This window comes from Megascapheus bottae, chromosome 3 (assembly GCF_031878675.1).
Source record: "Megascapheus bottae isolate mThoBot1 chromosome 3, mThoBot2.hap1, whole genome shotgun sequence".
Taxonomy (NCBI): Eukaryota; Metazoa; Chordata; class Mammalia; order Rodentia; family Geomyidae; genus Megascapheus; species Megascapheus bottae.
This window is the reverse complement of record NC_143511.1, coordinates 60,862,134-60,888,810: the sequence shown is the minus strand read 5'-3', so window position 1 is coordinate 60,888,810 and position 26,677 is coordinate 60,862,134. Positions and strand designations below refer to the sequence as shown.

General features: G+C 43.9%; 1 protein-coding gene across 2 annotated transcripts in view; it reads left to right on the top strand.

Moving 5' to 3' along the window:
- Pax5 (paired box 5) overlaps positions 1 to 26,677 on the top strand; it is a 167,359-nt gene that overhangs the window by 82,654 nt on the left and 58,028 nt on the right. The window contains exons 7-8 of one of the 2 annotated variants that reach the window (XM_090330269.1): positions 7,624 to 7,680; positions 13,739 to 13,868. In XM_090330269.1, the coding sequence (XP_090186395.1) occupies positions 7,624 to 7,680; positions 13,739 to 13,868 (187 nt within the window). The remainder of the gene's footprint in view (positions 1 to 7,623; positions 7,681 to 13,738; positions 13,869 to 26,677) is intronic. The other variant, XM_090330268.1, reaches the window with a different exon arrangement.

Sequence of the window (26,677 nt, the reverse complement as noted above, 5' to 3'; positions counted from 1 at the left end):
GCCACCAGTACCCAGCAGAAAGCCTCCTTTATATATGCATGTGCATATATTTAATATTATATTACTATAATTATATCTTATTTTTATAATTACATACTTATTTTCAGTATTATAGTTAAATATATTATATGCTATATTAGATGTATATTATGCATTTACATTATATAGTTATATCATGTGTACGTACTATATACATACATAGCTGCATTTCGTATAACACACACAGAGAGCCATGCTCCTATAGTGTCAATCTAAATTCATTACAGATTTAATTTGTTCTCCTCTCACTACAATGAGGTCCAGCTTCTATCTTTGTTTTATATACATTTTACATTAGAACCATTAGAAATGTACAGAAAAGTTGTAAAGATGACCGCAGTTTCCCACCTCTCACCCAGTTTTCCCTAAGGTTAATGTCTCACCTAACCATGGTAATTTGTTAAAACTAGCAAATCAGCACTGGTGCATACTGAAAACAGAACTCTAGGCTTTATTTGCCTTTCGAGCAAAGTTTCCAAATTCTGCTGAAGGTACGGTGGTACCAGATGTAAATCTGCAGGTGAGGGTCACAAATCCCCAAGCTCTGGGGGGCGGTGATGCACCACACCCAGCATGTTGTGCTGTCGAGCCAAGCTCCTCAGGCTGGGCTACCTGGAACATGGAATGCTGCTTCTCTTCGTTGCTTTGGGAGATAAGTGCAGCTTTGTGAATGGTCATCCTGCCTCTTTGCTCCTGGTCCATCAGTATTTTCCAGCTTTTGGCATCCTGCTAGGAAGCAGCACATACAGACACCCTATGGTGTGGCACCTTATCAGTTTTAAAAATCCCACCATTGGGCCAGGAGTTTGGCCTAATGGTCGAGTGCCTGCCTAGCATGCACAAAGACCCGGGTTCGATTCCTTGGTACCACATACATAGAAAAAGCTAGAAGTGGTGCGGTGGCCCAGGGTAGAACACTAGCCTTGAGGAAAGCCCAAGGACAGTGCTCAGGCCCTGAGCTCAAGCCCAAGACTGGCAAAAAAAAAAAAAAAATCCCACCATACACCAGCACTTCCCTTCTCAACTTACTTAACAGCGGTCAGAAAGGGTTGAAACTAATCGTCTCCTCCCTCCCAGAAGCAGCATTGTGGCTGGTTTGGAGTATATCCTGCCAGAACTTTTTCTGAAAAGCAAAAACCCCTCAGGTTGTTGCCAGAAGCTGGGAATGGCAGCACAGGACTTGGTCAGGTGTGGGGAAGCTCTCCCGTCTTTTCCCATGTGCACAAGGAATACGAATGTTCATTCCTCCCATGCAGAGCCTCAGTTGTTTCCTAGCTCCTCTTGGAAGTAGGTGGGAACCCAATTTATTCTGCCTTTCTTGGATGGAAGAATCTGGTGTGGGAAGTTTGTCCCAAATCACAAGCTAGTAACAAAAGAGTTTATATTTGGACATATGTTTACTGTTTCCTGAAGAGGAATAATGAGAATACAGATTACTGAGGAACTGGTCACTTAGCACAGTCTCTGGTTTATTGCTCAGAACAAATCTGTGGTATGTACTATCATGTGATTGTTCCATAAATGAGGTGATGGGTCTGACGGTGAAGCTAGGATTCCTGCCCCATGTGTTTTCTTCCCAACCTGCAGGCACTCTACCACTTGAGCCACATTCTAGCTTATTAGTTATTTGCTTGGATAGGATCTCAAGATTTTGCTAGACATATCTATATCTCCTGGATATCTAGATCATATACATGTGATCTTCTGCCCAGAAGCTCAGATTACATGCATGAATTACCATACCTTGTTCCTTGTATGCTTTCTCTTAATCCAATAGGCTGCCTCCAATAGGCTGAGAGATTCCTGGGCATTATCATGGTTGCTCAGATTAGGAGCACCAGGGTTTTGGTGCCATTTCTTGTCTTAATTCCCCACTGAGAATGTACCTCTGTCCACACTCCCTTAGCCTGGTTTCAGGGCTCTTCTTGACTTCCTATGCTGGCCCAGGAGCTTCTCTCCTGGTATTAGGATCTTTCCAGAGCCAATGCTGAGTGTCAGAAATTGCTCTAGGTGTCAAGGAGAGAGCAGGAGACAAAACAGAGGAAAGTTGCTGCCCTCACAGAGCTTTCATTCTTCTAAAGCAAAGATGGTTTGTGACTCAAAGACCTGGGCACCTCAGACATCTAAGTCCCATTCTGCCTCCTGTCGGGCCCTTTCCTGTCTGCTGTTTGTTGAGATGGTGGAGGATGGAGATACTTCTCTTTGGAGGCCTGCCCTCCTTTCCCAGCTACCCAGGGGAGGTCACTGTGGGCTCAGGGAAGGTCCGTGTCTGCTCCTGGGGCTGGTGTGTGCATACGCGTGATTTACTACGCCTCACCATGCCACATGTCTTTAAAATTACAGTGCCCATTTCCTGCTGAAATAATTTCCACAAAGACTGGCTCCTATTACCGCAAGAGGCGTGTAGACGTCATGATTTATTATTATTTATGGTCCCAAGGCCTTGTTTATGCAAGACGGGTTAGGTGCGTGCGATAGAAATGCCATTATGCAAATGACATTGAATGTCCTTACTGCGCCTAAATAATTTTTGTGTTGGACGATTAAACCTCATCTGTTATTGATATGGGCTGCAGTCGGGCTATTACAGAGTCCCAACAGTACTTACTCCCAGTAATGGGAAAATTGAGAGAGAGACCAACACAATTGCCTCAAGTGGGCCGTGATGGTCTGGAAGGAGTAGAACATCTCAGAGGCCCTGGAAAAAGCGGCCACAGCCTCCTCAGGATAAATAAAGAAGGCAGCGCCTGGCAATAAATTAAGTCCGGGTCTGAGTGAGTGCCTTGGAGGATTTGTGGCCTTCCAGTCTCGTGATTTAGCTATTTGATTTAGTCAGGGGACTAGGGCTTGTGCTGAGGGAGCTGCCAGTGTAGACAGGAGGGGATAGAATCTGAGGGTGGCCAGGATGAGCTGGATATCCAATCTGCTGCACCCATACAGCCACTCTAGCTTCTGCGTGCACTCGCCTGTGCTTGTTTCCTGCTCTCTCTCTCTTTCTCTCTCTCTCTCTTTTGACACAGCTGTGAAGTCCCATTTTGATCAGTGTTGATAGCTTATGAATTCCAAAATTGACAAAATTTACAGAAAAATGAGGATAATCCATCTTCCTTAGCAGCCTGTCAGGAGCTGGCCATACTTCATAATCTCCAATTACAGATGCTATTTTCCGACATTTACATGCAGATATTAGAACCAAATGAAAATGAGAAACAAAGAGAGAGTGGAAATGCAGCTATTTATATGTATAAAAGACAAAACAGGTAAATTCAAGACATTCAGATTGGATTTGGGGGTCCCTCTAGGAGGCTGGAAAGAGACACGTGAGGTTTAAGAACAAAATGGCAACACAGAGGCCTCACTCAGGCCTGCCAGCAATCTGGCAGTTGGGGTTTAAAATGGGTCAGATCTACCCAAACAATTTACCTGGAAGTAAAAGGGTACAAAGTATGGTGTCCCCCAGAGTTTTCATGGGCCTCTGGGGACCACATACAGCTCATCCTGAGCTGTCAAGTCCACATGCATTTCATAAAAGGGTAACCTGAGAATCTTCCACACTATTTTATTTATTTCAGTGATAATGAATGCAGACATTGGAGTTAGCTTTATTATTATTTCTTTTCTCTTCTAGGCAAATTTTCCAATGTCAACACATTCTGGTAACAAATACATAAACCCTTTGACAAGGAGACTCAGAAGGTACTTTCCAGTTGTCAGAGGGGCTCTGGTCAGTGCTGAGAGTTGCTCCAATAAAGTTTTAAAGTAGGATATAAATAATAAAATTAATGGGGAGCGAAGAAGTTCTCTTAGATGGATCATCCCTTGATTTCTTCTCCAGGCTAATCGCGCTGCCAGAGGAGGACCTGGGAGGAAGTTTTATAATGAAAATGTTCTTCCCATAAAATTGAAGGGAGAACAGCCTTGTTGCCCTCGAAGCTCTATGTGGCAATGGCCTCCAGAAAGCTGGGGATATTAATTAGCACTGCTTTGGATTAAACTCTCCCAACCATGTCGGATGGTGTGATTTTTTTTCTTTGTGAGCTTGACACAGGGTGGCAAGGAGAAGCCTGCCTGGGTTTTGCCAGCCTCCAGATACATTGAACTTGTCTTTTATTTAAGAATCAAATCTCTGTCCCTCCTAGAGTTGAGAATGAGATATTTGGGGGATTTTGGGGAGGATGTTTTGTGGAGAAGTCAGGGATGGAGATAGTTGCATAAGGAAATGGCAATGGGTTAGTTTGATAGCCCCCCCCCTCACTCTGTGTGTGTGTGTGTGTGTGTGTGTGTGTGTGTGTGTGTGTGTGTGTGAAGCCTATTTCTAGCTAATACTTCTATATTTTCTAAGGTTTGATTTGTGGGCAAAGGTGAAAGAAATAAAATCTGGAAGTTAAATGAATGTATGTGCACACAGGAGGGAGAAACAGACATTGTTAAAAAAATCAAACTAGAAGAGAGTCTAGAGGAGCACTGTTTGTTTACATGTATAGTCTCAGGGCAAATGGCTTGCTTGTTTAAGTGAATTATAGGAATTAGCGCAAAAATGATTATTATGCTTTGTTTCCTAATCTGAAATGCAAGCTTCATGGAATTGACACATAATTGTGAAATGCAAACATGTTTCTGTAATGAAAGTCAAAGGCTCTGGAAAAGTTAACCTTGATCAAAAAGCTTATGAGCTGCTTTTTTTTCCTGTTATGAACATTAGCTAAAACATGGGTTTATCCAGAGCAGCTAATATCTAAGTCTAGTATATCCTTCCTCTGGTTTCTCATCTTTCTAAAAGCCAGAATGTCACCTTCGGTAAAGATGGAGAAGGGCTTGAGCCAAGCTCACAGGCAGGTGACTGGCTTTCCCTTATTGATGCCACCAGTGTCACATGCCTCCATTGATTTCTCTATTGTTTCTCGCTAGATTCATTGAGAATGTTGCCATTCAATCTGTATAGGACTAAAGGATACAGTTAGTAACATCCATGCCATGGAAAGTCCTAGAAGAGATCATTGTTGAACAACGACCTTCAGGGGAGATTATCAGGAGTGAGGGGATCCTCAGGGTGGAGGTAAGCATCTGAAGATGCCGTAAGCCATGGGAAGAAGTACTTAGCTGGAAAGTTGGTGCTCTGCCCTGCTTCTGGGCTCCAGTGCTTCACTACTGGGCAGTTTAGAATTCAGGACAAAGAGCACAGATTAAGAATGCAGAAAGAATCTGAGTTCCATACCCTGCTCTGAGACTTACTTAGTGTCTCTGAGCCTCGATTTGTCATCTAGAACATGATGGGGCTAGTACTAGGGGCTAAGAGGTGGCTCATAGTGGAGCTCAGAGCCTCGTGCTTTGGAGTCATACTGCTGGCGATAGTTTGGACACACAGGATTCTGACACCTTGTTTCACCTTTTCCCCATCTAAAATGGAACCTGGTCATATCTCTGCCCCCTCCAGGTTTCATTAAGGATTGATTGGATGAATGCAAATCTTTAACAGTCCCTCTTGATCAGTCATTGCTGCCTGCTTCACTGGGCTCCCTGGGGCTCCCCTGCTGTTCTGAACCGTGGGAGCCTTTGAGGTGTGCAAAGGGTGGAACACAGGGAAATGAGTCACTCAACTTTGCCTATTTTTTTGGAAACCCCTTGGTCTCTACAAACCATTTTTTCTCCCCAAGGCCTAGTCACAGTTCTGGTGCACCAAAGGAGTGAAAAGGACAACCCCTTCAACCCCTGCTGTGCTTTCTGACATCCTCTGAGTCTGGGGGCTACTTCTGCTGACTGGCAGAGTGAGGCCACACTAGTTGCTCCAGTTCACTTGATTCCACGGACCTTGTGTCATATCTGTTCAGAGCTGGACACTGGGAATGGAACTGCTGCCACAAAGATGAGGGAGACATGGCCTTTTCTTATGAAGCTCACACTCTAGTTGCAAAGGTTGGGGCTATAGCAGTTAAGGGAACAATGTGGTGATGAGTGCTTGGGAGAGATCAGTTTTGATGATATCTCCTTCCTGTGTCCCCTCAAAGTATAATTTTTACACCATAAAATTCACTCATTTTGATGTGTATATTCTCAGTAAGTTTAAGGAATTGTATAACCATTAGTGCAGCCCGGTTTTAGAATTTTTCCATCTTTTTTTTTTTTTTTTTTTTTGCCAGTCCTGGGGTTGAGCTCAGGGCCTGAGCACTGTCCTTGGACTTTCTCAAGGCTAGAGCTCTACCACTTGAGCCTCAGCACCACTTCCAGCTTTTTGCTATGTATGTGGTACCGAGGAATCGAACCCAGGTCTTCGTGCATGCTAGGCAAGCACTTTAACCACTAGGCCAAACTCCCGGCCCCAAATTCTTCCATCTTTTCAAAAATAACTTGTACTCATTTATAGTTAATCCTCTGTCCGAATGGTCTCGCTACTCTGCTTAGTGAATGTGTACGCATGTGCACACATGCAAGTGTGTTTGCAGTTTCTGGACATCCATGTAGGTGGAGCGTCTCTACTGACTGGCTTCTTTCACTTTTGCAGAGTACTTTGGGGGCTGTTCATGCTGGGCTCTATCAGTATTTTGCTTCTTGGATTCCATTCATGAAAGTAACAGTCTGTCACATTTTGTTTACCACATTTTGTCAGCAGCACTTGCTATTGAAGCAAACTGCAGACATTGTAACACTTCATCCTTCAATATTCTGGAATGAATCTTGAAAAGGTTTCTTTAAAGGACTTTCAAAAAGCATGATCACAATCCATGACCACACCTAAAAAAGTGAAGGAACTCCTTGCGGTCATTTGCTTCAATACATGCCATGTCCCTTCCCTTGCCTTCCTTCTCTTTCTCTCTTCTTTTCTTTTCCTTTGCTGGTACTGGGACTTGAACTCAGGGAATGAACACTGTCCCTTAGATTTTTAAATTTTTTTACACAGGGTTGGCATTCTACCATCTGACTCACATCTCACCTTTGTTTCTTGGACTTTCTTTCCCTGGTTGGTTTCAAACTTATTCTCAGATCTCAGCCGCCTGTGTAGTTAGGATTACAGGTGTGAGCCACCAGCACCTTGCTTGATTTATTTTATAGTTACATTGTTTGAATCAGGGTCCACACTGTAATAATTGAAGTCTTTTTGAACCTATGGCTTTCCTTGCCTCTCTTTATATCTTAACTCATTACTGAAGAGGAAATCTACTTTCTCATGATGAGTGATCTTGGAAAAGAGCATTAGCACAGAAGGGACTGCATGGAGTGAACATCTCCAGAAAGAAAGGAACCCAGAGGCCAGTAAAGGGGTACCATGAGGACAGACCCCTTTGTTTCCTCAGTCTCAGTCTTCAGGACTTGAGGGCTTTCCTCCCCTGCTCCTCTGAGAACTCTCCTCCTACCTCCTCTGGCTAGATGTAGAGGTGGGCAGGTGTTTCAGAGTCTGGTTTCGCAGGTCCACTTGAAGCCCGTGGTCAGCCTGGAGGAGTCCAGCAAGGAGCCTGCCTTGCATGATCCCTGCTCAGGAGCTTCCTGGATATTCAGGGAGCAGCTCTGCAGCCTAGTCCCAAACCTCACCCTCCTTCTTGCTGCCTCCTTCTCACGTGTCTGTTTCTTCTCTCCTCCATGCTATGGCAGTGGTGCCCCGTGCTGATGAGACAATACTTGGTGCAGCCCCAGGCAGTCCTTTTCCAGGTAATTTCCTAGGGACCCAAATGATGCCCAGTGCACTCTCTCCTGGGGCCCATGCCTCCGAGTCCTTTGGTAGGATGATTCTTTAACCTCTCCTGTTTAGTTTCCAAGAGATCTCCCGGTCCTTTGCAGTCAGTTCTCACCAGCTCTCACATAGGCAGCGAGAGCCAATGTGATTGTTTCCAGAGCCACACAGGTGGCTGGTCGAAAGCCACACAGGTGAGACAGAGGCAGAGCTAGGCCAAGAAGTCTGTTCAATCACTCTTAGCTCTTTCTAACATTGGGTAAATCCACCAAGGAAGTATACCTCCTTTTTCCTCTGCATCTGTACAGTGGGAGATGTGACCTTGAGTGTTTTTCTGGCCTGAATATTTGAGATAGTTGAGGCTTTCCATTAACTGGAGCATGGAGAGCCAGGCACCAGGCGAAGGGCCTGGGAAGACCGTAAATGGTTGGCCACAGCTCTATTTTCTTCTTGGGGTATTGTTAAAAGACAGCATCAGAGGGTTATATTGGTGAGTATATCTGAAGAGCCTCAGGGGCTCAGAATCAGGAAATGTGGAACACAGTTGGTGCCTGTGGTAGTCCATGGCTAGATTTGGGTGGGAGGGGCAACATATCCAAGGATGTAGGTGACAAACATGTGACACATGCTACTGCTCAGCCGTACTTCCTAAGTAAGTTTCTTCTCCTATCCTTTCCCTATCCTCTCCTCTCTCTTCTCTCTTCTCCCCCTCTTCTCCCTTTTCTTCCTCTCCTCATTCCTCCCTTCTTTTTATTTCTTTCCCTTTTGCCCTCTTCTTCCCCTCCCATCCACTTTCCCATTCTTCCTCCTCTTCCTTTTCTCCTTCATCATCTGTCTTTCGTTCTGTCTGTCTGTCCTTCTCTGTCACACATACACACATATATATTTGTGTATGTATTTTACCTTTTGTTCCTTTAGTACTGGGGTGTAAACTCAGGACCTCATATTTATATCATCCTAAGTATCTGGGGTCACACACCCACACACCCACACACACACACACACCCACACACACACACACACACACACACAAATATATAAAACTGTGCCCAGGTTACTTGTTGAGATAAGATTGGCCTGGGCTTGCCTTTTTCCCAGTCTCTGCCTCTGAAGCAGCTGGGATTATTTATTTTCATGCTAATTTATCATTAAAAAATATCATCCCATCTCTGCCAGTTTCTATTTTCACAAAAGACTTGATGTAGCCCAAAATACATTGCTAAGTAAGTCTGACAAAAATTTAGAGTTTTTAAAAAGGGGAAGATCATTGCACAAAGAACCAGCAATTATATGGTACATAAGCACTGAATTTGACTGAGTTTCCTAGCAGCCAAAGTAAAAGGAGATACAGTGTGGTTTCTAATGTTTTAGTTCAGTCTGAGGCAAATTAAGGATTAATCATGCCAAGAAATTTTTTTTCTTGCACTGCTATAGGAAAGTTAGGCAAGGAATTTGAATATTCTAAAGAGCAGTGACTCCAGAGGTTTAAAAAAATATCTTGTGCTGGGCACCCATGTTCATGTCTATAATCCCAGTTACTAAGGAAGCTGAGAACTGAGAATTGTGGTTCTATGCCAGCCTGAGCAAGAAGCCTGTGAGAGTTCTTATCTCCAATAAACCACTAGAAAAGCTGAAGGTAGAGTTGTGGCTCAAGTGAGAGAGTGCTACCCTTGAACAAAAAAGTTCAGGGACAGTGCCTTGAGCGTGAATTCAAGCTCCAAAGTTAACATACACACACAAAATTACCTTATATGGCATTCAATGAGTGCAGTCAACATTTGTTATTCCATTACAGTCTAATGAAGGTGATTTCCTAAGGGCTTTAACTAAAGTTGGACCAGGCCATTGTTTTCTGGTCAGCTGATTTGAGAGAAGGGTAAAAGGTATTAGCATATCACTTGGAGTTGTTCTAACACTTTCTAGTTAATGCTTGGGAACTGTGGTTTCTGTCATACTTCTGGAACATTCGCTTACTTATTCAGCAAGCACCCAAAGGCAAAAGGAAGTTCCATACTTTCAAGGTAACCTAGAGGGACATAGACAGGCACTACATGTGGATACTTACATGGGGTAGGTATAATCATGGAAGTCTGTACAAAACTCACCCCGTGTGAAAGCATCATAGAGTGATTATTTCCTTGTAGAGGTATAGGGACAGGAATACTTTCATCAAGGGAGTATGTTTGAACTGTGTTTTACAGACAATGTAGGAGCTCTTTAAGCTACTCCAGGCAGAGGCAAAATGGTACTTCCAAGTACTACTGCAAAACCTGTATAGTGATGCCCTTAGGAGCCCAGGGGATTGGGGAGAATGCAGTTCCCCTTAGAAATCACAGGAAGCTCAAAGGGTCAGACAGTGATGAGGACTTGGCAGACAATTCAACACTTAAACTAGATGCCAGCATGCCCTGCTCACATGGAAGAGTCAGAGGGTGAAGACCAACAAAGAAGAGATTGGCACTGGGGCAATCTTTGCTAGGTAGTGACAATGAGAAGGATGGGAAGCCAAGGCCTTCTTTCTGAGTAATACCACAAGCTGTGTACCCAAACTGTGGCTCTTCAGGGTGCTTCTCTCTATTTTGTGGAAGCCAGTGGTGGTTGAGTGACAGGCCTTTTGAACTTTCTCTTGCACGTACTACAAAGATTGAAAATTACAAGTCCTGAAAAACAGTGATCCAAAGCCAACTGTTGGAATAACTGAGTGAACTTTTTTGAGACAATATAATTGAGTATCACAAAATCAAATAGAAATTTCCACCTGGAAATCAAATACATTAAGACTCAGGAGAAACCAGGCTCTGGTGGCTCGTGCTTATAATACAATTACTCAAGAGATAAAATCTAGGATTGTGGTTTGAAGCCAGCCTGGCAGGGAAATCTGTGAGCCTCTTATCTCCAACAAACTATTCAGAAAAAGCCAGAAGTGGTGCTATGGCTCAACTGGGAGAGCACTAACCTTGAGCACAAAAGAGGTACCCATGGCCTATGCTTTCTACAAGTATTATAACCTATTGGCCCTGCTTCCTTGACAGACCCAGCTGCATAGCCATGTCACAGTTTAGGAGGTCTTGAATAGGGTGGAAAAGGGTACCAGAGTGCTGTCTGTTGGCTGGGATGCTGCCTGGCTCTGGGAGGGAACACTCATTTATGTTCATTCTTATAAATGGCTCCAATCCTTGCTGGTTCACTTATAACTACTCAGCCTTTCCATCTCCACCCTGAGTATTTCCATCCCTTAAAACAGCAGCACATTCTGCCTCACATCTCTTTCTTCACCTCTAAGCTTTCCTTCAGCTATTCCAGGAGGCAGGACTTGCTCAGTTCTAGGCTAAATAGAACTTACCCCAAGAAACCCTTCCTGATCATTCGCTACTCATGGACATGAATAGCTCTGAATATTTCTTCCTCTTGGATAGGATTTCTGGGGTCATATGTCTTTCTCTTGGAGCTTGTTGGGTATCACATGCCATTTTGCTCATCCCAAGGCTTAGTAAAGGTGGACTGAATGCACACCCACTATGCTCAGGCCTCCATCAGGATATCTGCGACACAGAGGGAAATGGGACTCCTAGAGACCCAGACATTTAGGAGATGTCATCTGGGAAGAGAATTTACAGAGGCATTCTTCCTTCGTCATTGCACAAGGCAGTGCACTGAAGGAGCAGTGTCTGGAGAGCTTTACTTCCAAATTCATTCTTAGCACATCTAGAGACAAATGCATGACCAAATCCCCCTCTTCTAGGATGAAGTATAGGCCATGGTCTTTTTTAACAGCTCCCTGCTGCATGCAATGAAGGTAGTGCTTTCAAATGTTGCTGCTTGTAAGTTTCAATGAGAAATATATTTTCATCTCCAGCTCATACAGACTACCCACTGTGTGCAAAAGAGAGATTCACAATATGGGATTTGCCTTTCTCTATATGTGAGAGCTTTGTCCATCTCTGTACTTTTTTTTTAAGGCAAGTCATTTTTCCTCTATCATGGTAAAATGGGATAACAGAACCTACTTCACATGGTATCTGAGAATGAGAATGGAGAGCTGCCAAGAGCTCAGGTGCAGTCTTGGTATAGAGGAAGGGACTTAAAAGTTTGAGCTTCGATGCACTTGTAAAGATTATGATTATTATTTCTCTGGCACCATTTGGTAGGACCAGAGCTGAGATGGGACCCATGCCTCTTGGTAGTCAGGAGAGTTCCTGGAAGAGTAAGCACTGAGGCAGAGCGGTAGGATAATTGAGACTCCTTCCTATCCTCACAATATTGGGGATCCCTGGACAAATACCCTAGGACAAACCCACATTTCTTCCTTTTCTACAAAGGTCAAGTTTGTGCCAATAGATATTTGGCTGGACCTAGAAATGACCACATTAGACACCTTTGCTTTTTGCATTTAGGTCTCTAATCCACCTAGGATTGATTTTTGTGTCTTTTGTGAAGATCCAATTTCTTTCTTTACCCTGTTTCAGAATGGATAACCAGTGACTCTGCACTGTTTATTAAAGAGTTCATCCTTTCCTGCTGATTTGTCTGTCCCCTCTACCATATATCAAGGTTCCATATGTGCGCAAATCAGTTTCTAGCCTCCATTCTGTTTCCTTGGTCTATTTATCTGCCCCTGTGCCAATACCACACTGTCTTAATTACTGCAGCTTTGTAGTGATTCTTGATGCTGCTAGGCTTGTCCCCTCAGTGTTGTTCTCTGTGGGAAGCCCCAGGGCCCACTCTGAAACTTGGGCTCTTCTTTACATGGTTCAGAATCAGCCTCTACTAGAAATGATTGATGAGCCCTGGGGCTCTGACCAAGTTGTTCTCAGTGGACAGCACCCAGGGCTCCTGTATCCCCTCCCCCCAATCATGGCTGTCACCAGCACTGGAAGGGTTTTCTAACTGGTTTTCAGGTAGATATCTGAGCCTGAGGCTTTTCAGCTTGCTACTTGTCCAGTGGCTCCTTTGTTTTTCTCCAGTGGCTCAGACTTTAATCATCCTACGCAGAATGCCAGCAACCCCTTCCAGAATACTGCTTGCCTCCCTGACCCTGGCTGCCAGATACAACCCTGGAAAGACAGGGCTGTGTCCCCCAGCGAAATGCCAGAAACCTGGCACCACACCAAAGCTTGGCATGTACAACCAGTTCTCTGGCTTTGTTGTTTTCTTTAACTGTAAATAGGCCTGGAAGTTGAGTGGGAGGAAGAGATACATTAAGTCTCTTTATAATTTAGTCTGTTCTTGGATAGAGAGGTCCAAGCTGGCATCTTTAGTGCCCTATTGGAGGAATTCTAACAAAGGCTTGCATAGCAAGGAAATGACTCATTGCAAACTCTAGTTTCATGAAATGGCTTAAAGAAGAAAACATGAGTCACAGACCAGTGCGTGTGGCTGGTGTGGATTTGGTAAACAAGATGTTTTTGGATCAGAGTATTCAGCACACAGGTGTTTATATAGTTTCAGAATTTAAAAGCACTTGTCGAACTATGACTCCGTTGGTTGGATGTATTAGATTTAGGGTGAATCCTCTGGATTCCGATTCTGCCTGGTCTACCACGAAGTTCCCTTCCAACCTCAGTTTGCCTATCTGTGAAATGAAGGTCTGGACTGAATGATTTCTCTGGTTCTGTTTATACTGTGGTATAAGAGCACAGAAATCAGAAGCACTGATTTCTGAAGCACTCTGTCCATCCCCTTACAAGAAGACTCTGTTCCTGATTGCTTTGGTTACTGGGATCTTCCTCCCCACATCAAAGAGAATGATAGTCTTGAGTTGATTGGGGCTGGCTGGGTGCACAGGCCGCACAAAGCCAGTTTTGACTTCTTGTGAAGCTTCATGGACTATACCTTTCTACACCAGGATTCTGGATACTGGTCTTGTTCTGTCCCATTAAATCTACCCTTTCAACCAGGGAATTCCTGCAGCCCCTGTGGGCCTCAGCACAGGCAAGCTGGCTTAGTCCAGCTTGGTACTTAATCCAAAACATGAAGGTGCATTTGACCAATGTGTCTCTGAGTCTGGTGCTGAGATATATCTATTTCTTCTTTCAGACAACGGAATATTCAGCAATGGCCTCGCTGGCTGGAGGGCTGGATGATATGAAGGCCAACCTGACAAGCCCCACCCCTGCTGACATTGGGAGCAGTGTGCCAGGCCCACAGTCCTATCCCATTGTGACAGGTAAGGTATCTGGTGTTGGGAGTATGGGAGAGAGAGGTAGAGTGAGAGAACACATGTGTGGTGGAAAGAATGCTATGTTGGTGCTGTTGGATATGACTGGCTACTTTTATTTTAATGAGGTTATAAGGTCCTGGAACAGGTCAGACAGAAGACTGCTGGGGCCATGGATGTGGCTGTGATAAGACACAACTGTACACTGTTGCAATACTTCTGGAGAACAAATGCTCAATAGACTGCAGGCCAGGAGCAATGACAGGGAACGTCCTGTCAGTAGGGCCCCTGTGGGTGAGATCAAGTCAGAGTTCTGGGATTCCTCCCTGGTTTGTGTCAGCTTCAGGGAGGAGTGGGACTGCGGGTGGGTTGTCATCAGCATTTCCATTTTCCAGGCAGAGGCTGAGTCAATAAAGGCTGAAGGCTTAGGCCAGAGGTGCATGTGTACATGCCAAAGAGCTGCTTTTCTAGAAGGCCTGAAGATAGCCTCAGTCATTACTGTCAGTGGAAAGTATGTCCCTTGGGCTGAGGGCATAGCTCAGTGGCCCATTCTCATTGTAGGCTCTGAGCATCCTGGGCTTGAACCTATATTTATTATCTGTGATCTCAAGAAGTCAGGTAAGAATTCCAGGATGTAGTTTTCTGAACTTTATAATGGGAACATCATTCATGGTTGGTGTGAGAATTAACAGGTTCACAGGTGCAAGGTGCTTGGACTTGTCTAGGACACAGTAAGAATCTAGTAAACATGGCTGCCATTACTCCTCTCAGAGCCTTCTCGTGTGGCCGGCTGAGTCCGAGGGACTCTTGGTGGTCTGGTTCAACAGCTCTGGGTACTAGGACTATAGAACAGACTCAGATGCCAGCTCCAGGAGGGCATCTAACCCTGCAGTATCACAACAGAGGCTGGCTGTGTGCCACATGTGGGTCAGAGCCATTTGGTCCAATCTAAGGTGGCAGGATGCCCCTGTGGGCTAGTAGGCAATGTACCATGAACAGTATTTTTCCAGGATCTCAGCTAGGGAGAAGTGGTATGGCCATCCATAATCAGGATAATGTGGTGGCTTACCCATCTTTTCACCCCATTTGTGATCTACTTTTGGACACAGCTCAGGGCGGCCTCAGTGTATCTACCTGTGAATAATCTTGGTCTCTTGGGCTTCTTGTGATGATGAATGAAATTTTGGAGTAGACTTTCCTACATAAGGAGGGTTTGGGGGTAGGATGGAGATTCCTGAGACACTTGGCTGGGACAGGTCATAAGAAGATTTTATATCCATTTGTACACATGGTTATTAGATGGATAATAACCCAGTTAGTGTTCAGGCTATGGCCAACTTTCTGACAGTTGAGAGAAGTAGATAAGTACATATCCAAAAGGTTAATCTATCCCATGGATAAGGCTAATTGGGCTCCTATAGAGTTTTAGCTTTCTCTTTCTCTCTCTATTGTATTTTATTGTTGGGGTGATATATAGATGGATTACAATTACATTTGTCAGGTAGTGGGTACATTACTTCTTGAACAATGATACCCCTTCCCATGTTTTTCTCCTACTTTATCTCCCCCAACTCCTCCAAAACATCTTGTTTTGTCCCCTTCCCTCCCCTATTTCAAATAAACAAATTAGTGTATATATAATATATCAGGTACCAAAGTCAGATACAGTAACAACATGAGATAAACTATAAGGGGAAAAAAGAAAAAAGAAATAACTTCACATAGTACATTAAGAACAACAATCACAAAGATAAACATCTTGTTTCCCTATCCTGGAGTTCATTTCACTTAGCATCATTCTATATGGCCATATATACATAGCTTCGAGCTATTGTGATCCTCTACAAGGAGAATACTAGACATATACTAATTATTACAAATGAGGAAAACCATGGAGCCTATGCTTCTCTGGGTCTGGCTTATTTCACTTCATATGATTTTTTCCAAGTCTTTCCATTTTCTTACAAATGGGGTGATGTCATTCTTTCTGATAGCAGCATAGAATTTCATTGTGTATAAATACCACATATTCTTTTTTTTCATTTCATTGTAGCATTTTTTTCCCTTGGTAATCTTTTTTATTGTTGGGATAATGTATAGAGGCTGTCTTTCATCCTATTTTTTTGGCTCTCTTATCAAAGATTAAGTGGCCATATGTCTGTGGGTTGATTTCTAGGTCTTCAGTTCTATTCCATTGGTCCTCAGGCCTGTTCTTGTGCCACTACCAAGCTGTTTTGGTTACTATAGCTCTATAATAGAGTCTGAGGTTTGGTATTGATCTTCCTCCAGCACTGTTCTTTCTGCTAAGGATTGTTTTTGCTGGAAGTTGTGGTCAAATGGAACATAGATGATAGAGTTAATTTCTTTAATATATAAAGAAATTTTTAAGAATGAATAATTAAAAATAGACAAAACAAGCAAAGATATGACTTGGAGAAAATGCAGACACCCCAATTGTACATTAAAAATATGCATCTGGATCAGAATTTTAAAGCAATAAGTAAAAATAAAGACTCATAAGATACTTAGAAAAACAGTTCCATTAGTTTATCAAAGATAAAAGTAAATGTTGGGAGGAGAATAAAAAAACAAGTATAGTCATATGATGTTACAAGAGTTTAAATTGGTTCCATTTCTTTTAAAGGGAAACTTGAAAATATCTATGAAAAATTTGTTTATCTCACAGATCAGTTCACATATATGCACAATGATGTCTGTGTGTGCACAATAATCACATAATTATTTATATTAGCAAACAACATCAATGAAGCAAGCTAAATATCACTCTTTTACATAATGAAATACTATGCAACCTTCAAAAAAGTATTGACTTGAATTAATGTCTAAGATAAACACGTGAGTAAAAAACAAGTTGAGAATAATGTAAGTATGACAAGTATAGCCTAAGCTGGGTGTGGTGGCTCACACCTGTAATCCGAGCTACTCAGGAGGTTGAGATCTGAGGATCATGGTTCAAAGCCAGGCCGGGCACTAAAGTCCATGAGGTTCTTATCTCCAATTAATCACTAGGAAAGTGAAGTGGGGCTGTGGCTCAAGGGGTAGGACAGTAGCCTTGAGCTGAAGAGCTCAGAGTAACACCCAGGTCCAGAATTCAAGCTCCCCCCCAACAACAAAAGAGTATATAATAACCTTTCAGATATAATTTTAAATAAAAAATTCAACAATGCACCAACAATGAGATAGGGAGAAATAAAAGGCAATATTGCTTATAATCAAGTAATATATATTGATATGTGCATACTCTGTCTAAATTACAAGAAAAATAAAATGGTTCAGAGCTTTGCCTCTTTTCCCATGAAGCAAAGCATGGCAAATGCAGTTACCTTGAATACACCCTTATGCAGGGCTGTGCACCAAGGAACGATACCTTCTCATAGTGGCATATTTTGCCCACAGGAGGAACTCTTGGTAGAGTTCCAAATAAAATGAAGGATAAGGTATGCTCAATTTACACAGTACTCGCAACCCTGGAAAATTCAGAGTATGAGACCACAGAATTTGCAAGTTCACATTTCTATGTAAATGAAGTTCAGTTCTAGATTCAAATAATTGTAAACAGATTTTCCAGCTTCCTAAATGCTTTGCAGGACATGACAATAGTACAGGATGGAAGAAAATTATTCAGAGTCTGGGATTATTCCATGCGAGTCAATAATGCATGCTTCTCCAATATCTAAGAGCCTCACAGAATTTGACAATGTCCTCTACGGGACGCTACTGGGCCCACTGGGACCTGTTAGAACACCTTCAAGGAAATCCCTAAGAGGGCTACTGATGGGCTACACGCCATTCTTCATGTTACTGGTTGTGCTGACAAAGTTCTGACGTCTTAAGAGCAAGTCAGCTTCCAGATCACTTGCATTCACCTCCTACCCCGAGGTTCCTATGGGTTCTCAGTTGAAGTGTAAGCACCAGGGTTTTACCAGGAGCTGAAAAGTACCCCCTCTCAAACTGCTCCATTCCTGCTCCACACTCCAGGCTACCCAGGGAAGATCTCATTAAACAAGCTGATTGCTCTCCATCGCTTATATGCTGCATTAAATATTAAGCTAAACCCCTGCTCTACTCGCAGACCCACAGATCTGAAACTACACACCATTTGTGAACTAGTGACATGGTCAGCTGGTTTCTGCACTGTCAGCAGTTTGAGTGTCTCCTGATTAGGACTAATTACCTGCAGGTGTGTCCTTGAGCCACAGGCCTGCTGATGGGGCAGCTACTGTGCCTACATGCCAGAAAGGACAGCAGGAAGGGTGCCAGGCTCCCGACTTTTGCCTGCCTCCCCACTGGCCAGAGAGCTGGCAGTCTTTTCTCCAGTTGAACCCATCCAACATTTTGCCTGGGAGAACAAAGGAGCAGGATCAGCCCATGTGTCCTTACTGACCTCTTCCCATGGGAACTCTATCTGCGATCAACAGAATGGAATGGCAGGGGGAGACTGAACAAGGCCTCCCTGGGTCCAACAGGGTTAGGAAGCACTAGCCTGATAGGTGACCCAGGCCTTGGGATATGAGGCTTTCTCTGAGCACATGGGAGGTATTGATATTTTTCTAGGCTGATATATGGAGGATCCATCCCTTTACCTGTGTCCTGAGGGCAGAAGTCAAAGAGAAATGTACCCAGTGACAATCCTGTATGTGGGGATATACTCTCTCAGGAGCTCCTAAAGGACCCTGACCCTGCAGAACTGTACAGAAAGAGATTTTGTTTTGGAGACTCCATAAGGATATCTGGCCTAGGGGCAGAGAGAGCTATCAAGGGGACCCTTTTATCAAGGGTGATATCTCGGGACTCTTTTTCCCTCGTTAGTAGTACCCCTGTCTAGCACAGAAGCAGTGATACCTGCTTTGTGTCAGGATTTTTCAAGAACACTCAAACTCTGTACATGGCGTTGCTTTGGGTCTGTGAACCCAGGATTCTCAGCCTCAGGGAATCTCCGGCATTGGGGAAGTACCTCTAGCTGTGTGATAGGGGACCTTCCCTCTACTTCTAGGGATTTCCCGGGGAGGCTTTCTACTCAAATGTACTCTGCCCCCCTCCTTATGGTTCCTCTGGCCAGGCGCCAGGCAGCTTTGAACAGCCGATTGTTCATCTTCCCGTGGGGAACACCTCCTTTGACCCACTTTTTATGAGCCTTTTTTGAGGCTCATCAGACACAACTAAATACCTCTTCTGTCCCAGTGAAGTCATAATGAATAATGAAAGGAAGAATATGAGAAATGCCTGTGTACCCAGGCTGCCAAGGGGGGGGTGAAAAATTGCAGTAAAAGCTGTAATGCAGCAGGATAGCCAGGGCTGCATGCTCAGCCATGTACTTCCCGTGGAAAACCCTGGGCTACTGAGTTGCTGAGTGCATAGGAGAGGGAGGGTAATTACAGTAGTTAACTGTTTATTGGACTCTCACTCTGTGCCACACTGGGGTAAGATGGTGATCCTGGGAGACAGCACGTGCCCTTACTGGGCTTGTCTGCTGGGGAGGTCGAGGCGAATTACAGTAAACCCAATGAACATGCAATGTGTTTTCATCCGGCGTGTGCTATGAAGAAAATATACAGAGGGAAAGAGTCACAAGAGCCTGGGGCTGAAGGGTGGTGGTATGTCAATGTAGTGATGAATTAAGACCCTTTTAGAATGGTGATGGAATTTGATTAGAGATCGGAAGGAAAAGTTCTGGGATGATTTGAGGAAAGGAATTTTCAGTGGAAGATGTGGCCTCAGAAGATGTATGTATGAATGAATAAATGAATAAATGAGTATGACGTCTAAAGGGTGGGATGATTATTCTCTCTGTGCCAATTGGGTTCAGCCTATATGTAAGTTAGACCTGGAGAGTGGAGGTGTCTCAGAGATAATGGAAACTATAGGAGATGGGTAGCTTGCTTTTTGATCCAGCTAGGGTTAGTTCCCTATCAGGGTTTTGGTCACCTCTGCTGATAGGGATTTCAAAGGCAAAGAATCTTCAGAGCTTACTTGAGGGTCTTATCAGTGGAGGGATTTCCTTTCAATGGACAGATTTGGAGCTGAGGTTTCTGCAGTCAAGGCTGGCAACTCTGCCATAGACACAAGTAAGCACTGTCTGACCAGACCCCCAGCCAGGCATGTGCCCCTAAAGTAAAACTCAAAGATTGTATGGTCTACATATTGATTTTTTTGAACATTAGAGAAAAGACATGTCTGGATACTGGTATTTTATGCTGATAAATAACAACATGGGCGGCTAAGAATAACAGGATCGTGGTTTGAGGCCAGGCAGAAAAGTCTGAAAGACATCTTCTCAGCCCATAGCTGGGCACATCGTGGCATGTACCTGTCATTTCAAGCTATGCAGGAGGCTAGATTGGGAGGACCATGGTTCCAGGGCAGCCTGTGTGGGAAAGTCCGTAAGACTTTATCTCCATAGAGGGAAGCTGGATGTAGTAGTGCCTATCTGTGATCTCAGCATTGATGAGACCACTAAAAGCAGACAGTAGTTCAGGTGGGAAGCAGGTGATCTCTCCAAAAAATAACCAGTAAGAAACAGTGATGGAGATGTGGCCCAGAGGTATTGTGTAAGCCCCGCGAGCCTGAGTCATTGAGTTCAAATTCCAGTTTTGGAAAAAAAAATAGCCTTATAATTTTAAGATCGGACTTGTTCATCTGTACGGTGGAACTAAATGCAGTTGTAGAAAGAGGAAGGTCTTTAAATCATGATGGAGAAGGGTCTTTGTGATATATCATTTATTGTAAAAGAGCAGCTACAGAATGATGGTTTGATATTCAAACCATATCAATGCATATTTTTATTTGTGTAAGAGAAACTCTGAGAAGATCCTTAGGAACTTAACAACCATGTTTAGGCATAAGGAGTGAAGAAGACTGCTCTTAATTGACTGTCATTTACATTTTAAAGTTTGTGAACCTTGTCAGTTTATCAACTACCAGAAGGAACTTTTTAAAGTACATTTAAAATCAGGGGATTTGATATGGAGATTAAAATGCCTCTCTTGAGGACTTGGAAGACTGTCCCCATGGGTCTCTAGCCCCCCGTGGTCACACTTTGGGGGCAGATATCCAACAGGTCAGCCCAGTGGCCTCCCTAGCTTGCTGGCACCTGTGGGTGTCTGAATTTCTGATTCTGTGCTAACACCATCCTTCCATCTTTCCTGCTTTCTCTTATGTCCAATCCTGACCAACAATTGCCCCTAGCATTCAAAACAGAAAGGGCTGCCATGTGTCTCTAGCCAGGCTTTTCTGTCCCTGACTGCTGGCCTGTGCTCAAGCTGTTTTCTACCCTAGGATCAGCTGGGTGCATAAATCATGCTGTGTGAATGAGGGATGGGGAGAGGCTGGAGTTCTGAGGTTCTCAGGATGTGTGGCAAAGTAGCCCTTCATCCTGGTGAGTGACATCACACTGTCCAAGTTAGATATCAGGACCCTTTAAGATAGCTTTGCTCTGTTCAGGATACTGGCCCACTGTGAGACAATCTGATGCCTAAGACCAGGACTGCACCCTGAGATCCAGGACTGTTCACATCCTGGCAGGGAATATTCCATCGGGATTTAAAGCCTTTGTTTTTATTGTTAAAGAGACTCACAATTATAGATTCTTAGATTCCTAGAAACCTGGATTTTTGGAATCTTAAGTGTTTGCCAGGATACTCTGGGATTCAGCACTGCCAGAAGCCTGATCATTTTAAAGCCCAAATGAAATTCAAGCATTTTCATAATTAAAATGCACATGGAAGAAAACCATGATTTGCTTTCAGGCTAGCCGTGTTCCCAAGAACTATTTGTTGAATAAATGAATTAATATTTGTGTAAAGTACAGTGTCAATTAAAAAAAATAATTTCCATAGAAAGTGTTCTACTTGTTTCTGACCTTGTATTTCATAGGATAAAAATAAACAAAGCTGGATGGCCCTGGTAATGCCCTCATAGATTTTTGCACTTTGCAGGCAGCTTGGAAGCCGACCTTTCCAAATAGACTTCAGCAGGTCTCTGGGCCTCCAGCTTTCCAGCCCACCCTAATGAAATCCATCTTCCTAAAAGAGCAATTTCATTAGCTGATTCTCCTGGTCAGAGATCTCCAATGCCTTCTCATTGTCTAAAGAAGCAAAGGTACCAAATGATAATGCCTGGGTAATTGATAGTCCTTCCTTCCTTCCTTCCTTCCTTCCTTCCTTCCTTCCTTCCTTCCTTCCTTCCTTCCTTCTCTCTCCATCAAAACAACTTCATTCTTCCTTTATGTTAGCTTAGGCCAGGTCCTGAGGATTGTAGAGTCCTGTTCTGAATATTCTGAATCCTAAGGGTAGGATCTGTACAAGCTAAAACAAAGCAAAGCCCAAAGGAAACAGTTACCAGCCTAGGGTATGAAGGAGGGAGTCTTGTCTCCTCTCCCCCCCCCCCCCCGCATCCACTCACCCTTTGTGCACCTGTCTTAGGGCTTGAACTCAGGACCTGGGAAGTCCCTGAGCCTTTTTTACTCAAGGCTACTGCTCTAGTCCTTGAGCCACAGTGTCATTTCTAGCTTTTTTTGGTTGTTAATTGGAGTTAAAAGTCTCATGGATCTTTCTGGCCTGGCTAGCTTCGATGCATGGTCCTCAGATCTCAGCCTCTTGCAAAGCTAGGATTACAACCATGAGCCATCAGTGCCTGGCTATGGCTTTTCTGGGACCATAAGGTAGGAAAAGGTTTTATAGGAGGCATTGTCTAAGCTGCTTAGGGAAGTCATGCACTCTTGGTTTCTCAGTTTTGAAATCTGACTTAATCTCTCACCATCCCCCTTCATTAAACACAATTCCTTTAGAGAGGGGAGAGAGATAGAAAAGAGGAAATGGATTGGAATACAGAATATATGTGAAAATGTCACAACTGGCATTCTTTGCTATTGTGTAATTAATGTATGCTAATAAAGATGCAATTTCCTTTTTAACCAAAAAGTAACACAAGTTCATACTAAAACAAATTCCAGTAGTCAAGAAATATGTAGAGTGGTCTGTGGCCACATCTTCTAACTCCATTCTTAAGCTATCTGCAGATGTGGACAGAGATGGCAAATAGGCATATATGTTTTGATAATGGTTTCTATGCTTAAAAAGTACATGTATGTCATTTATTTCCTACAAAATGTGTTTACCCTCTACGTACTGCCTATTTTCTTTTGAAAAATTTACTTCACATTTGAATGGATACCCCAGCCTATCAGTAAAGGACTTCTGTTCTCTCTAACGAGGTGAATGAACCACTGTGGATTTTTCTCTAGCTATACATTAGACTCAGCCCGCATACATCCCCAAGGCTGAAGGATGAATCCCTCTCAGTATATGATCCATGGAGTCACAGAGGACAAGAGAGGAGAGAGCAGAAAACCATGTCATCCTCAGAGGTCTAGAGCTGCTGGTTTAGAAATGACAGAGGCTTGGGTTCTGGCTGCTCCCTCCTCCACGTTCAGGGCAGAGGGGGTAGGAGGTGAAACTGTTGAGGGGACCAGGGAGAAGCCATAGGGAAACTCCACTTTAGTTCCATACCAAGAAGTGCTTATTTACTGCCTGAGCTCTCTCCAAAGCTTAATAGGCTGTCTCCAACAGTAATGAAAGCAAATGCTTATTGAATATATGTTGTGTGTATTGGATTATTTAAACTTGTGCTTTTTGAAACATAGATATTATTTTCTTTCCAACTATCAGGTCTATCAGGTGAAGAAAGTGGATGAAGGCACTCAGGTAGTAAACAGAGGAGGAGTCCCCCACCTCTTGACTCCTTTCTAGTGCTCTTTCCTTCATACCCAGCTTGACCTTTGCCCTTCCTCCCCTGTCCCCTATCTCCTGTCCCCTGTCCCCTCTCCTCCACCTCTCCTGTGTTCCTACTGTCCACTACCATCTGTCTCATCTGTGAAGCTGTTCAGCAGAATCCTCAAATCCAGGTCTACCTTTTTTGCCCTCTTCCAAACCAGTCATGTTTGGTGCTGACTCCAAGCCATTGCCTCTTTTAGGTTCTCTGCTTAGTTAGGATGCTTCTCTGAAAGAAAGAGCATTAGACTGACTTAATGTCAGAACTACAGACCACTAACCTGCCTCAGCTACAACTCCCAGGAATGCTGAGAAAGCCCTGCTGGCTCTGAACCTCACTTTTCACCTCTGCCAGGAGGGAATTATAATCCTGTCCATTCTCTCCTCACAGGATGATGTGAAACACACCTGAGGGAAAGTGTGTGTGTGCAAATATCACCTACCCTCCCCCCCAATCATAAAGAACAGTATCATCTCATGAGAGTTCACAGAAAGCCTGCCATCTAGAAGGAAGTGAACGTGAGCTGGTCCAGGGCTTTGCTGGTAGAAGGTTCTCAGGATGCCTGCTGAGGGACTTAGGAACATGCAGGCTGTCTCTCTCAGTCCGAGTGCCTTCAGTGTGTGTCTATTGATAACAGACTGCAGGTGCTACCTCCTCCTGGAAGCCCTCCCTAGTTACTTCAGTCAGAAGTGATACTCTCTCAATCAACTCCACCCTGAATCATCCCTCCACTATGCCAGTTATCTCATTGTGCCTTGATTTATGATTCTTTGTGTCTTGCCTTTTTGCTTACACTGTGAGCTTACACTGTCTTTGCCTCTTCTAGCTGGCCTAGTGCAGAGCTTGGAATATAGTAGGAACTGAAGAAATATTGGATGGATGGATAAACCATTCTGATTGGTTGTTCTTAATTGCTCCACACTCCACCCTTCTAGGTCATTGCCAAGGTTATTGATATGATTCACACATTCACATACATATCTATGATGAACAAAAGGCACATTTGATTTTATGATATTATCATAATTATTATTTCTTCCCAAATGCATTAACTTCTACTGTCTGAAGCCTCTTCGCTGCCACAATGTTCAAATCCCAGAGAGGTGCGGGGGAGGCACTCTCTCATTTATCTCTGTATATGTTTGGTGAGGCTGATTTTACCCTGCTGCCTGTTGGGAGAAGTCTGTCCAGTGAAGTATTTGTCTTTCCAGGTCACTGATCTCTTTTGTGCAGATCCCTGTTGTCCATGACCCAGGATATGCTCGAATGACACACCTCAGGGTAGTGTTGGGACCTAGTCATGGACAGGGGTAAGTTGGGGCAGACCCAAGCTAATAATAAGCAAAAGTCACCAGTAGGAGCAACAACTAACACTTGTGTCTTACTCTGTGCTGGACATAGCTCTAAGCACTTGATATTGACTTGTCTAATCGGCACAACAACCTGAGAGGGAGTTATTTTCCATTTTACTGTGCAGTGACAGAGGCACAGAGGAGAAAGGACACTTGTTCAATACCTTACAGCCTATAAATGGTGAAAGCAGGATCTCATCCAGGCAATCAGATTCCAAGGCCACTGGCTGAACCACTGAGTCTGCCCCTACTTGGAGGCAGGAAGCCTGTCAGAGGAGGGCTGAGAAGCAGAGCACATCTAACACCAGTGGGTGGATCTAGGGCCACATATCAGCACTAGGTCTGACCTGGCTTGTCTTTATCTTGGGTGATATATGGCTGAAGGGTCTTGTGCTGGTTCACTCTCCCAAAACAGGTGCCCCTGTCAGTTACCCTTCCCCGCTAGAGGGAGCATATAGACTGGCCAGACTCTGCCAGTCTATATTCTGTAGTTATGCAGACATAGCTGGCAAAAGATGCTCTTTCTTATTTGGGAAACTTACCCTGTCATTCCATCATGTTCCAGTCTGCATCAGGCTATCTGGAAAACCCCAGGGCTCCCAACTCTTGCAGTGTACCCTGACCCTGCAGGCTGTCCAGTGTGGAGTCTGGCGCCACAAGTGACTCTCCACATAGACTCAAGATTTCTTCTGTTGTTCTATTTTCAGGGGAAAAAGACAAGAGAAAATTTATTGTTATCACTTTCTTTTAGCCCATCTTCTGGACATGCTCAGAGGAAAGCTATGTGTTTTAGTCTGGTTCTTTTTAGAAATAGCCAGTTGAAGCCTCCGAAGTTTCACCCCTCTGCCTAAGGGACGTCCTGCTATATCCATCCAAGAGGATAGAAGAGACCAAGCATGTGCCTGATGTTGAGGGATGGGCAACCCAGTGGATGCCTTGGCAAAGATGACAGGAAGAGGTGGCACAGGAAGGGGGACCGACATCATCAGTTGGTGCCTTGAACATTATGTCCTTCTTTCCTGTATCTCTGTCTTCCAAGTAGGATTTGTGGTGGGGGGACAAATGTGGTAAGGGTTGTGGAGGAAGCACTTAGGGCTCTGGGCAACAACATGAGTTGGGTAGACTAAAAATATTTTGTTGTCTTTTACCACTGATTAGTGTCAGCCTTTGAGGATTGCTCAAAAGAGGACCACAGCAAGCACAGATAGCCTGCTGGGCCAATATGGAGCTAGAATATGAAAAGATACCCGTGGTTTCATTACTTCAAAATTTCCTTGCAATAATGTAGCTGATATAGGACGTCCATAGCCTAAGGCACTGGGCCCTGAACATAGCTCCCAGCGTGCCCATCTCTTGTCTTGTAGCCACATTTTGGTTGATTCTACCCCAGGCTCCCTGAGCCTGTCCAAGAATTAGGCCATTGGGTGTCCAGTTTCTGTGTGGTCTGGTTATATATCCAGCAGGGAGCAGCCCTGCTCACAGCACCTCCTGGGTGAATCCCTTCTTTGACCTTTGTAATTATTCCTGTTCAATCTCCCTTCATGTTTTTCCCTCCCTGCTTGAGGTGCTCAACTCCTCCACTCTCTCCAGTGTATTAAGAATGTGAGTGAAATTGATGCCTGGGATGTCTCTGGTCTTTATGATGATGAATGACTTTCACTGCCAAAGCTTTTATTG